The sequence below is a fragment of the Salvelinus alpinus genome, chromosome 8 (genome assembly GCF_045679555.1).
Source record: "Salvelinus alpinus chromosome 8, SLU_Salpinus.1, whole genome shotgun sequence".
NCBI classification, from domain to species: Eukaryota; Metazoa; Chordata; class Actinopteri; order Salmoniformes; family Salmonidae; genus Salvelinus; species Salvelinus alpinus.
Genome location: NC_092093.1, coordinates 28,153,458 through 28,168,318, shown reverse-complemented (window position 1 = coordinate 28,168,318; position 14,861 = coordinate 28,153,458). Strand labels below are relative to the sequence as shown.

General features: G+C 43.4%; 1 protein-coding gene across 2 annotated transcripts in view; it reads left to right on the top strand.

The window, feature by feature from the left end:
- Window positions 1-452: 452 nt before the first annotated feature.
- The window catches only part of LOC139582857 (estrogen-related receptor gamma-like), a 38,509-nt gene continuing 24,100 nt past the window's right edge, over window positions 453-14,861 (top strand). The window contains exon 1 of one of the 2 annotated variants that reach the window (XM_071413248.1): window positions 453-640. Coding sequence is in view for 1 of the 2 variants with exons in the window: in XM_071413246.1 (XP_071269347.1) it covers window positions 14,044-14,099 (56 nt within the window). In the remaining variant the exon portion in view is untranslated. Of the gene's footprint in view, window positions 641-13,743; window positions 14,100-14,861 lie in introns of those variants that run through there. The other variant, XM_071413246.1, reaches the window with a different exon arrangement.

Sequence of the window (14,861 nt, the reverse complement as noted above, 5' to 3'; positions counted from 1 at the left end):
TATTGACATCTACACTTGCATCAAACACATGCTGACACAGAACCTCACTGAAACGTGATGCCATTGCCTCTCTTTCCCTCCCTCTCTCCCCCTCTCTGCAAGGCTGCTATAGCAATTCCTGTATCTATGGGAATGCAGGAGAGCTGTGTCCTCTACTTCCTCTCTATCCTCTCCCCCTATCACACACACTCCGGACTCCCCTGTGAGTGGGGTAAGTGAACTCGGTGCTGCCTGGTCCGGAGTAGAGGAGAGAAAGGTCTGTGCTGCTGCTGCATCGCTGAGGCACAGAGAGGAGAGGAAGGAAGAGAGCTGGGTAGAGCTGAGCCACAGAGAGGAGAGGAAGGAAGAGAGCTGGGTAGAGCTGAGGCACAGAGAGGAGAGGAAGGAAGAGAGCTGGGTAGAGCTGAGGCACAGAGAGGAGAGGAAGGAAGAGAGCTGGGTAGAGCTGAGGCACAGAGAGGAGAGGAAGGAAGAGAGCTGGGTAGAGCTGAGGCACAGAGAGGAGAGGAAGGAAGAGAGCTGGGTAGAGCTGAGGCACAGAGAGGAGAGGAAGGAAGAGAGCTGGGTAGAGCTGAGGCATTTGTCCTTGAGACTGACTGACTGACTGCAGCTGGCTGCAGGACTCTGGAGGAACCAGTGAGTAAGTACTGAGCAGGTGCAGGGGCTAGATGGGTTTTTAGGACATGGGGGGGTTGTTGTGGGATATTTAGACTGGGGGCATTTAGAGGGTATTTGGATGTGTGTATCTACAGTGTGGTATTTTGACCAAGGCAGTTGGCTAGAGGGCATTTGGGCTCTATATACATGTGTGTGTGTGTTACCTTTGTCCAGGTGGTAGAGATCTGTCCTGTACTCCGGTATACCCACCGTACTCTGTTTTTTTTTATCAGCTTTCTGCTCTCCTCTCTCAAAACAGTGTGTCGCTACACACATTTCGTTTTGAGAATAGCTATTAGAACATTCCTCAATCTTCCGCCTGCATTCTAAGGTCAATTTTGTCAGTGATATAATTTTTCCAATACATTTTTATAATTTTTCCCATCTCGCAAAGTAAACATTTCTTTACAGAGCTTTACTCCCTCCCTCCCTCCCTCTCTACTCCCTCCCTCTCTCTGGTGTTGACAGATCGATAGTTATACATCTATAATTGGAACCCATCAGTTATGGCGGTCCTCCAAAGCCAGTCATTATCGTGTGTAATCTTGCAGAAAATTACATTTGGATTGGTGTTCCTGGCGTAGCTGAGACTCACTGGTCTGTGTTAGCCTGGCTAACTGGCTTCTGCTCAATCTATCCACCTTTATATGAGAGGGGGAGGGGTAGAGGGGGTGGGAGAGGGGGAGAGGTAGAGGGAGGACGAGGAGAGGAGGGAGGTGGCGTAGAGGGAGGAGGAGAGGTAGAGAGAGGAGGGGAGGGAGGGGGAGAGGTAGCGGGAGGAGGGGAGGGAGGGAGAGGTAGAGGTCATAGAGATGGAGAGGGACAGGTATGTGAGAGGGAGGAGAAGGAGGAGGGACAGGAGAGGGGAGATAAAAGAGACAGATGGAGAGTTATTGGAGAGCGAGAAGGAGGCAGATGGAGAACATGGGATAGAGAGAAAGAGAATGAGGGAAAGAAAGTGGAAAAAGGAGAGTGGGTAGCGGCTAGAGAGAGCGGAGGAACAGGAGCGAGGTGGGAGGAAGTATTAGGAAATTGACTCCTATACACCAGTATTACACCAGCCAGACAGTTAGCTTTACCACCTGTGGAGAGAGACCTTAACTGTGGGGTGATAGGTCAGGTAATCTGACCTTTAGTGTGTGTGTGTGTGTGTGTGTGTGTGTGTGTGTGTGTGTGTGTGTGTGTGTGTGTGTGTGTGTGTGTGTGTGTGTGTGTGTGTGTGTGTGTGTGTGTGTGTGTGTGTGTGTGTGTGTGTGTGTGTGTGTGTGTGTGTGTGTGCAGTGGTGTAGTGAAGGGTAAACGCAAGTAAACAGAGTTTACCCACTTTTGGCTCAACAGTTTACCCAACTTTTTTGTGTACCACTACATCACTGTGTGTGTGTGTCTGTCTATGTCTGCCTGCCTGTGTGTGTGAGTTGGAAGAAAGGTTCCTGTTGTCACCAGGTGCCTGAATCTGAGACATCATGCTGAGAGGGTCAGGTGCTAACTAAAGGTATTCCACCTGTGTAAGCACTACCCTGGCAGCTTCACTCCTGAGATGGGCCCTGTGATAGGCTTGGGAAACAAGTGTGTATGCCAGAGAAGAGGATGAGAGAAGGAAGAAAAGTGAGATAAGGTGTGGGGAGCTGTGGGAACCTTGGGAATCTTCTCCCTCCCTCTTTTCTCTATATCTCTATATCTCTGTTTATTATTTTTGAGTAGAGAGGTGAGCAGAACAAAACAGAGAGATACAAAGAGAAAGGGAAGAATCAGGAAGGAGTGAGAGAAAGGCAGACAGAGATAAAGAGCGAGAAGTGAACTTGTCAATCCTAAACTCCTTGCTAAGAGGACATTGTTTCTGTAATCTTCTCCAGTGGTAAAGTCTGGTTACATAACCACCTGAAAATAAAGGTGGGTGGCTTACCTGCCAAACACACTGACAGAGGGAAGGAGAGGGAGGAAGAGAGAGAGAGGTGAAAGCTTCAGATCAGTGATTACTCCAATGGAAGGAGCAACAAACTATTTAAGATGGCTTTTTAGGACTCCACTAGGGGGCAATCAAGCCAAAAATACACTGAACAAAAATATAAACAACACAATATGCAACAATTTCAAAGATTTTACTGAGTTACAGTTCATATAAGGAAATCAGTCAATTAAGCCCAAATCTATGGATTTCACATGACTAGGAATACAGTTATGCATCCTGTTGATCACAGATACCTTTAAAAATCAGAAAACCAGTCAGTATCTGGTGTGACCCCCATTTGCCTCATGCAGTGCGACACATCTCCTTCGCATAGAGTTGATCGGGCTGTTGATTGTGGCCTGTGGAATGTTGTCCCACTCCTCTTCAATGGCTGTGCGAAGTTGCTGGATATTGGTGGGAACTGGAACGCGCTGTTGTACACGTCAATCCAGAGCATCCCAAACATGCTCAATCAGTAACATGTCTGGTGAGTATGCAGGCCATGGAACAACTGGGACCTTTTCAGCTTCCAGGAATTGTGTAGAGATCCTTGTGAAATGGGGCCGTGCATTATCATGCTGAATCATGAGGTGATGGTGGTGGATGAATGGCACGACAATGGGCCTCCAGGATCTCATCATGGTATCTATGTCCATTCAAATTTCCATCGATAAAATGCAATTGTGTTTGTTGTCCGTAGCTTATGCCTGGCCATACCATAACCCCACTGCCACCATGGGACAAACTGCTCACCCACACGACGCTATACCATTTGGCCTGTTCAGTTGAAACCGGGATTCATCCGTGAAGAGCACACTTCTCCAGCATGCCAGTGGCCATCGAAGGTGTGCATTCGCCCACTGAATTTGGTTGCAACGCCGAATTCAGGTCAAGACCCTGGTGAGGACAACGAGCACGTAGATGAGCTTCCCTGAGACGGTTTCTGACAGTTAGTGCAGAAATTCTTCAGCTGTCCAGGTGGCTGGTCTCAGATGATCCCGCAGGTGAAGAAGCCGGATGTGGAGGTCCTGGGCTGGCGTGGTTACACGTGGTCTGCGGTTGTGAGGCGGGTTGGACGTACTGCCAAATTCTCTAAAACAACATTGAGGCGGCTTATGGTAGAGAAATTAACATTACATTTTCTGGCAACAGCTCTGGTGGACATTCCTGCAGTCAGCATGCCAATTGCATGCTCCCTCAAAACTTGAGACATCTGTGGCATTGTGTTGTGTGACAAAACTGCACATTTTAGCGGCCTTTTATTGTCCCCAGCACAAGGTGCACCTGTGTAATGATCATGCTGTTTAATCAGCTTCTAGATATGCCACACCTGTCAGGTGGATGGATTATCTTAGCAAAGGAGAAATGCTCACTAACAGAGATGTAAACAAAATCGTGCACAACATTTGAGAGAAATAAGCTTTTTGTGAGTATGGAACAATTCTGGGATCTTTTATTTTAGCTCATGAAACATTGGACCAACACTTTACATGTTGCGTTAATATTTTTGTTCAGTATATTTAGGGACAGCTGCAATGGGCTGGCTATGCTCCAGCAGCCACCCAACAGTGTTTTTTCCTTCTGTATTCCAAACAAGACCATACATGGTCATGTGAGCAGTGGAAACCATTTAAAACCATTGAATAGTTGGTTGACCCAGTACACTAAGTGGAGGTTCTATGGTCAGGTTCTACTACAGTTTCCCACACAGGGAGGGATCAGCCACCGGCAACAAGGCTCTGATAGCTGATACATCCTGTTTCCTGATCAATATTCAATGTGTGACTGATCAATATTTGGAGCAATCTGCTCACCCAGACATTCATCTATCAATCTATCAGTCTATCTATCCAAAGACACATCCATATAGTTTCTCCCTCCAGCTCTCTTCTCCTACTCTTCCTCCCTTCCTCCACACCTCTTCGTTCTCTCCCTTAATCTCAACATCTTTAAACAACTTGTGTCAGATGGTCTGTACAATATATGTGCAGTGAGAATAGTGTTAGCCCACATTGTGTCTCTGTAATTGATGGATTGCACCGAGTTAGACGATAGCTGAGTTGATTATGCTCAGCGCGTCTCGCAGTGATGATGTCAGGAGAGACAGTAGGGGGTTGGGGACACCAGAGAGTGACGCTTTTGGTTTGAAACTCAGTCTGACAGCTGTCACTATGGAGGGGGAGGGGTATGGGGTGCTTGGTTGTTGGGGTGCGGTCTGGGGGTTGCTTCCCCCACACTCACATTTGAGAAAAACAGAAGTAATCCATACCATGGTCAACACTGACTGCTTTGTGTTGTGTTACAGGTCTGTCCTTTGTGAAAAGATGTAGAATTTCAGTATCCAGTATCACTTGAGATTGTTCAAAGCTTTGGGAATGTAGGCTACATAGCATTGACCACTAAGTAGAGAGCTTATCGAGCATGAGAAAATTTGATCTTTATTTTAAGTTAATCTTCCTTGAAAAAGCCAAGGTATTCAATATGCTTGACATGCATTTTTGTGAAGATCTATGAAAACTACATGAAACTTAGGGCACCAAATACAAAACAGTAGCCAGGTTTGTTTCATATGTTTTTATTCCGAAATTAAATGAAAATACATGCGTGGGCAACTTGATATCACTAAGTAAAATGGAACAGTCACGTATAGTTATGTAGGTAGGCTATTATCATTAGAGCAAGCGAACAAAGTCATTTCTTGTGATCTTAAACTTAAGTGGCTAGCTAGACGCCACTGTGGCCCTGCTCTTGTGTGTCTAACTATTGTTGTATTCCATCCCAAGACGACTGCTTTGTGCCAGGGAAAATGTCAATCTAGCTCAAACAACGACTCAACTGATAAAATAATTAATCTTAGCTCTCCCCTCCTTATTACAATTGCTTATGGCTTTGTACTTGAAGTAGCCAATGTCTACGACCGAACAAAACAGCACAATAACTTGGCTCAGGGTATAAAGAATTCATTGATAATAACAGCTACAGCTAAGCCGTTGGGGCGATAGCCAAGAAACACTTCTTCCAATGTAAACATTATTCTTCCTAAATGGTTTATTTAAGATAATTTCCCTGTGAAGATTATTTTCATGTTACATTTACGTTTGTGATTAGGTTATGATTGTATAGGATAGCAGCACTGAATACAAATGCAGAGCCTTTGCCTTTCTGTTATTTTACGATAGCTGTTTATCTCTCTCTCTCTCTCTCTCTCTCTCTCTCTCTCTCTCTAGAGAGAGAGAGAGAGAGAGAGAGAGAGAGAGAGAGAGAGAGAGAGAATTGTATGTGTGTATGTTCGTGAGGTGTTTTAGGCCTCATTCGACATGTGTGTGTGAGTGAGGTGTTTTATTCCTCATACTGTATGTGTGTGTGAGGTGTTTAATGTTATGCGCGTGCGGCACATTACCCGTGTGATAAGAACCACTCCATGGAGTCTTGTGTCTAGGGCTTATCAAACAGCAGATTAGCAAAGCGATTTTCTCCATGCTACAGTTTGGTTTGGCAGGGGTCGCTTCTAAACATGATACTGTGTGTTGTGCGTATGAAAGACAGTGTCAGAGGGGGTGAGGGTTTGCTTCAGAACACTACTCAGACTACTTAGATTTGAATCTGAAGTGTCCATTTCCACCGCTTTGATAGCTAAACCACAGACAGACACACATATTGTGTTGTTCACCCCTGCATCACCTTCCTTTGTGTTAGTGCAATTAATGAAATTAGAAAATATAATTGGATACAGTTATTCTAATCTAGACGTCAAAAAAGTAAGGAGTATGTGGACCTCCCCAGCAATTTTTGTATTTTTTATTATTGAATATTAAAACATACAATCTACGTGCGGTGAAGCCACTCAACATTTCCATTACATTCAGTCATCTAACAGACTCCAATCCAGAGCGACCCACAGACGCAGCCAGGATAAACGCCCTGCTCAGGGGCACGTCGACAGATCTCCCACACAGTCAAAATGGGGACCCGAACCAGTGACCTATCAGCCACCGGCCCAAGCTCCCAACCGCTAGGCCACCAACCCTCCAAGATCCCCCCACAGTTCCCTGAGAGCTGCCCCTCAACCATCCGAGACCATTTACATTTGTATTTATTATGGATCCCCATATTCTTCCTGGGGTCCAGCAAAATTAAGACAGTTATATACAGTTTAAGATACTACATGACATTACATTTCAGAACACTTTACCCAATACATTTAGTGTGTTCCCTCAGGCCTCTACTCCAATATCACATATTTACAATACAACATCCATGTGTACGTGTGTGTAGACTGCGTGTCTTATTATGTGCTTGGAACTCTATGTGGAATAGAGTTCCATGTAGCCATAGCTCTATGTAGTACTGTGTGCCTCCCATAGTCTGTTCTTGACTTGGAGATTGTTAAGAGACCTTTGGTGGCATGTCTTGTGGGGTATGCATGCATGTCCGAGCTGTTTGCTATTAGTCTAAACAGACACCTCGGTGCATTCAGCATGTCAACACTTCTTACAAAAACAAGTAGTGATGAAGTCAATCTCTCCTTCACTTTGAGCCATGAGAGACTTACATGCATATTATTAATGTTAGCTCTCCGTGAACATTTAAGGGCCAGCCGTGCTGCCCTGTTCTGAGCCAATTGTAATTTTCTGAGGTCCCTCTTTGTGGCAAGTGACCACACGGCTGTCCAGGAGCGACAAAACTAGAGCCTGTAGGACCTGCCTTGTTGATAGTGTTGTTAAAAAGGCATAGCATCACTTTATTATGGACAGACTTCTCCCCAGCTTAGCTACTGTTGCATCAACATGTTTTGACCATGACAGTTTGCAATCCAGGGTTACTCCAAGAAGTTTAGTCACCATGGATGTCTACTGCGTTCATCCACCTCTGGCCTGCTCGCCTCCCTACCTCTGAGGAAGTACAGTTCCCGCTCAGCCCAGTCAAAACTGTTCGCTGCTCTGGCACCCCAATGGTGGAACAAACTCCCTCACGACGCCATGTCAGCGGAGTCAATCACCACCTTCCGGAGACACCTGAAACCCCACCTCTTTAAGGAATACCTAGGATAGGATAAAGTAATCCTTCTAACCCCCCCCCCCTTAAAAGAGTTAGATGCACTATTGTAAAGTAGTTGTTCCACTGGATATCATGAGGTGAATGCACCAATTTGTAAGTCGCTCTGGATAAGAGCGTCTGCTAAATGACTTAAATGTAAATGTAAACTTGCTCAATTTCCACATTATTATAAGATTCAGATGAGGTTTAGGGTTTAGTGAACGATTTGTCCCAAATACAATGCTCTTAGTTTTTGAAATATTTAGGACTAATTTATTCCTTGCCACCCATTCTGAAACTAGCTGCAGCTCTTTGTTAAGTTTTGCAGTTATTTCACTCGCTGTAGTAGCTGACGTGTATAGTGTTGAGTCATCCGCATACATAGCCACACTGACTTTTAGCCAGTGGCATGTCATTAGTAAAGATTGAAAAAAGTAAGGGGCCTAGACAGCTGCCCTGGGGAATTCCTGATTCTACCTGGTTTATGTTGGAGAGGCGTCCATTAAAGAACACCCTCTGTGTTCTGTTAGACAGGTAACTCTTTATCCACAATATAGCAGGGGGTGTAAAACCATAACGCATACGTCTTTCCATCAGCAGACTATGATCAATGATGTCTAAAGCCGCATTGAAGTCTAACAAAACAGCTCCCAAAAACTTTTTATCATCAATTTCTCTCAGTCAATCATCAGTAATTTGTGTAAGTGCTGTGCTTGTTGAATGTCCTTCCCTACAAGCGTGCTGAAAGTATTTTGTAAATTTGTTTACAATAAAATAGCATTGTATCTGGTCAAACACAATTTGAGCCAGTAAAGGGGGCTTTACTATTCTTGGGTAGCGTAATTACTTTTGCTTCCCTCCAGGCCTGGGGAAATGTGTGTATGTATGTGTGTGTCCGCACATGTGTGCGTTTTGAATGTGAGTTTGTATATATGCATGTGTACACTCGTACAAGCACCTATCATCAGCCTCAGGCATTGGATGAAACAACCTCCTCAGTGTTCCTTTACTCCCACATTGATCACCATGTATGACAAAATAAGAGGGAACATCACTAGTGGGTAATGTTTTATTACTTTTTCTCTTTCTTTCCTTTCTTTCTTTCTCTCTTACCTTCTCTCTCTTTCTGTGTTTCTGGCTGTGTGTCTATCTGTGCGCATGCACATGTGTTTGTTTGTGTTTTTGTTTTTGTATACCTCTATCTACTCTTACGTCTTGGCTTGCCTAATACATGAATCCAGTTGAGTGGCTTTGTGGGGTGAGTTCTTACCTCTTGGCTTGCCTAATACATGAATCCAGTTGAGTGGCTTTGTGGAGTGAGCCACCGACTGATCGCAGGCAGAATCCGTTAAGTGGATCACCATCCAGTGATCAGAGATTACTGTATGTAAGACTCAGCCTGGAACTGTTGCTGCGGGCTGAGGATGGTGCTGGAGTTCTAAAGTAAGAAAAGGAAGTTGCGTGCCTTGTAGAGAAGACACTAGTGGAGTTCTTCGAAGTATGGTGTAAGCATGTAGGCATAGAAATGTGTTGATGATGGTCTTATATTTCATATCAAGTTAATGTGCTCCAATTCTAACACCCCCTTTTCATAATGGTCTCTCAGCTTTTATACAGTTGAAAACAAGTGACTCTGATATAAATGTGTTATCTGCCTAGAGTCTGTGTGTGTGTGTGTGTGTGTGTGTGTGTGTGTGTGTGTGTGTGTGTGTGTGTGTGTGTGTGTGTGTGTGTGTGTGTGTGTGTGTGTGTGTGTGTGTGTGTGTGTGTGTGTGTGTGTGTGTGTGTGTGTGTGTCAGTCAGTCAGTCAGAGAGAGGTCAGAGCGTCACATTAGGGACATGTTACTGACAGATGATCAGATCCAGGTTTACTGCCAGGGTATCTTTGAGTTAGACAACTAGAGAGGCTTGCATCACTGAGTTACTAAACTTCCGTTAGTCAGGGCTTTAATTAAGGAAGTCGACGAGCACGTGTTTGTATGTGTTTGCGTATTTATGTAATAATAATAATTGGGGGGGGGGGGGGGGGTTAGGGGAGTGCTGTGGCACCTGTTGTATAGTAGGACACGGACACTTAGTGACACACACATGCATGCACACACACACTCCACACAAAATATACACACAACCTAGAGGTATGTATGTCCTTTAGGATCATGTATCATCAGAGTAGGACAAAAGCCTTCAGAACCCACTGCCCTCTTACCACACACACACACACACACACACACACACACACAAATGCAAAAAGAAATTCTTGGAATAATTTAAAAAAAATGGAATACTGTGCAATATGTCTGCCACACACACACACACACACACACACACACACACACACACACACACACACACACACACACACACACACACACACACACACACACACACAGAGAGAGAGAGAGACAGTTGAAGTCGGAAGTTTACATACACCGTAGCCAAATACATTTATACTCAGTTTTGAACAATTCCTGACATTTAATCCAAGTAAAAATTCCCTGTCTTAGGCCAGTTATGATCACCACTTTATTTTAAGAATGTGAAATATCAGAATAATTTATTTCAGCTTTTATTTCTTTCATCACATTCCCAGTGGGTCAGAAGTTTACATACACTCAATTAGTATTTGGTAGCATTGCCTTTAAATTGTTTAACTTGGGTCAAACATTTCAGGTAGCCTTCCACAAGCTTCCCACAATAAGTTGGGTGAATTTTGTCCCATTCCTCCTAACAGAGCTGGTGTAACTGAGTCAGGTTTGTAGGCCTCCTTGCTCGCACACGCTTTTTCAGTTCTGCCCACAAATTGTCTATAGGATTGAGGTCAGGGCTTTGTGATGGCCACTCCAATATCTTGACTTTGTTGTCCTTCAGCCATTTTGCCACAACTTTGGAAGTATGCTTGGGGTCATTGTCCATTTGGAAGACCCATTTGCGAGCAAGCTTCTTGACTGATGTCTTGAGATGTTGCTTCAATATTTCCACATAATTTTCCTGCCTCATGATGCCATCTATTTTGTGAAGTGCACCAGTCCCTTCTGCAGTAAAGCACCCCCACAACATGAGGCTGCCACCCCCGTGCTTCAGGGTTGGGATGGTGTTCTTCGGCTTGCAAGCATCCCCCTTTTTCTTCCAAACATAACGATGGTCATTATGGCCAAACAGTTCTATTTTTGTTTCATCAGACCAGATGACATTTCTCCAAAAAGTACGATCTTTGTCCCCATGTGCAGTTGCAAACCATAGTCTGGCTTTTTTATGGCGGTTTTGGAGCAGTGGCTTCTTCCTTGCGGAGGGGCCTTTCAGGTTGTCATTATAGGACTCGTTTTACTGTGGATATAGAGAATTTTGTACACATTTCCTCCAGCATCTTCACAAGGTCCTTTGCTGTTGTTCTGAGATTGATTTGCACTTTTTACACCAAAGTACGTTCATCTCTAAGAGACAGAACATGTGTCCTTCCTGAGTCTGCTGCGTGGTCCCATGGTGTTTATACTTGCGTACTATTGTTTGTACAGATGAACATGGTACCTTCAGGCGTTTGGAAATTGATCCCAAGGATGAACCAGACTTGTGGAGGTCTACAATTTATTTTCTGAGGTCTTGGCTGATTTCTTTTGATTTTCCCATGATGTCAAGCAAAGAGGCACTGAGTTTGAAGGTAGGCCTTGAAATACATCCACAGGTACACCTCCAATTGACTCAAATGATGTCAATTAGCCTATCAGAAGCTTCTAAAGCCATGACATCATTTTCTGGAATATTCCAAGCTGTTTAAAGGCACAGTCAACTTAGTGTATGTAAACTTCTGACCCACTGGAATTGTGATACAGTGAATTATAAGTGAAATAATCTGTCTGTAAACAATTGTTGGAAAAATTACTTGTGTCATGCACAAAGTAGATGTCCTAACCGACTTGCCAAAACTATAGTTTGTTATCAAGAAATTTGCGGAGTGGTTGAAAAACAAGTTTTAATGACTCCAACCTAAGTGTATGTAAACTTCCGACTTCAACTGTAAATACACCCACACCCACACAGCAACTATATTCAAATGCAACAACTACTTTAAATTGTCAGCCTCCCTGGCTGCAATTTATTAGTGGAGAATGTTTTTATTAGGACAACGAGAGGTATTCTTACTAGAAAGGTCAGACTTGAATGAATATGCTCTGATTTAGAAAGGTGACTGCTTTCACTGTCAACCTGTGCCCCTTGCCAGGGCCGTTTCTAGCGTTTTGGGGGCCCTAAGCAAGATTTGGTTGGCGGCCCCAATATCACCCAACTCGCGGTCAAAACAGTGCAGCTTGTCCTTCAATTCTACACATTTTTGGGTTAGGGTGACCAAATGTCCCGGATTGTGTTGGACAGTCCTGCATTTTGGCGTTTTGTTTTGCAACCAAACAATCATGTCCTGGATTTTATCATCAAGTTCAAACACCACTAATTTCGAAAGAAAAAAGGTTGATTTGTCCCGTATTTCAGTCAGACATTCCAACCTGTCTCTTGCAGTCACGTTGTGCTTCTGAAAATATATACATCATAAGGATGTTGTACTGGTTAAACACTTCTCAAATCCTTGTTGTGATCTGATATTTTGATATTTCGGACTGAATTCCAGCTCAATTGGAGAGGACAGTTAGGCGTAACTACTTCTAAAAAGCTGCTTCTGATGAAGAGCTACAAAAGTAAGTAAATAGTCATATTAGACTGAAAAGATATGTGATTTTGTCACTTGTGAGGCGCTCCATGCTCATTAGTTGCTTATTCAACTTATTTGCTGCAACTTCACTCAATCCTGTTTAATACTGGATTGTTTTACATTCCCTGAGACCAACCAGAAAATGTTTCCTTGGCCAAATATTCCCAGATTTTCATAAAACAGCCACACATGTGGTCTTTCGTTTCATGGGTCACTACATTTTGCATGACGCAGAAGAATAGGCTATAAGTTGCTTCAATTAGCTTGTTTGGTGAAGTGGGAGCAGGGGTGCAGTGCTGCCAGAGCACACCAGAGCGTCAGTACGCCATTTTTCGCTCCCCACAATGGTGCTCTTTTAGTAAAGTTAGATCAAAGCTGAATCAATGTCTTGGAAGATCACATGATTAATTGGTATTCTACATAACATAACTAAATATAATAGCATAGTATAATGTTACTGTTATACCAAAAACACTTAGCCATTTCTTATGAGATTTTAGCATGGTTAGCTGAATAGTCCAAAAATAATTATCATGCGGACAAAACTCAACAGCACGCGCCACTAGCCAGAATTTGCTTCGATTTAAACAAAATACAGGAAGGCTAATAGTTTGTGAACACCACCTGCTCTAATTTGCTACCAAAAAAGTTATTGAAGAAATTCTAAATTTATATTCCCATGAAACTGATTGAGATCAAATGATTGGCATGTGATGCTGGCAACATTTTGCACTGTCCCGCGAATGTCCAGCAAAATCATCCTGTTGTCCGGCATTTAAAAAAAAAAATGTGGTCACCTTACATGGGGTGTAAATAATATGTTGCAGTTTTAAAGCTAATTTCCTGCAATTTTACACATTTTGCCATGACTTATGCCATATTGATATGATATCTGAGTGCGAATGACTAACAAAATAGTTGGATAGACTAACTTACCTAGCAATCTATATAATGTTAGCTGACATGGGTTAATTAAGTGACTTTCAGTGACTGACAACAAGAGGAAAACTGCTGATGCAGAACCAAATTCCGAAATTGCACGTTGGGTATTCTACTATCCTAGATAGTTGAGACCCCGGCTGACTTCCCCCTAAAAATTATAAGCTTATGTCGCTTATGTCTAGAAACGGCACTGCCCCTTGCCCCACAACCACATTCTTTCTTGTTCATTCATCCTTCTCTTTCTTATACTATCACTCTCTCCCTCTACTTTTTTTCATCTCACTACTGCCACCTGTCCTGTCTCTATGTACCCACAGTTATTGGCCGGCTCTCATTGGAGTAGACGGTGGCCAGTCAAATGCTGGCATTGTGGTCCAGAGGGAGGGGCATATAAAATGGTTCCTGGATATTCATGAGGACCAGCTGTAGCTTTGAGTGCTCTATCATAGACTGAGCCACAACAGTTAAGACCTCACTGGCTGGAGTCTCAACACTGCTGTTAGAGGGAAAGTCAGCAAGAGCATGAGAGAGACACACAGATAGAGACCGAGACACACAGAAACAAAGACAGACACACAGAGAGTGACAGGGAGAGCTAGAGAGAGAGGGAGACACTGTTGCTCCAGTGAAAGTGTGTCAGAGAGGAAAACAGAGATTGAGAAAGAAAAGGAGACAGACCAACTAAAGAAAGAGAGAGAGAAAGCTCAAAGGGATCTTTGCTAGTGAGCAGGTTTTCTCCTCAGAGTATGGTGGCAAAGAGCACATGGATTTAGTAGAGCTGTACCTCCCTGAGTGTTTCACCTATCACTCTGACACTGAGTAAGTACATGCACTATTCTGATCCATCTTCTGTATGTATATTATCTGTCTGTAGAGTGTAAAGAAAGTGTAATAGCACAGTAATGTTATCTAGGCAATGGTAAGCGTTGAACTATGTACATGTGCAGTGCACTACTGTTTGCAGTCTCGTTCTCAAATTAAGATCATAGTTTTGGAGTTTTTATTTGCTATTTGGTGTGATGGCGGCTTCTATGTCAGCATAAGCACCTCTGTGTAAAACAGAGGTAGTGGGAGCAAGTGTACCTCTTGGATTTTTGCTGAAAAAGAGAGTGTCTGAATGAGAGGATGAGGACTTTGACGGATGAGACCCATACCTGCATTGTGTATGCAGAGCTAAGGGAGTAGGTCTGAAAGTGAGGGAGGGGAGGAAGAGAGAGTGATAATGTGAGGGAATGAAAGGTAGAGTTGGAAGAGTGAGAGAGAAAAACTATACTTTAGAGAGAGGTGAGCTTCTCTATGTCACTGGTGTTATTAGCTATTTGTTGGTGTTTTTAGCTATTTGTTGCACCTCTGCAAAGCAAACCCTGTCTTGAACACAATGTAAAAATGTAGATTTTCTCCTAAAAATACATCAGATGGCCATTAACAATACTAGTAATGCTGCATAGTTCTAGATTGGTCTGGAACTCACCTTTCTGGTCAAAATCGATATTAATTGCTGAGGTGTACTCACTTTTGAGGACACAAATTGAACAATATTGGCACCATTTCATGTAACTGACAACATTCTTTTCAGCCAAG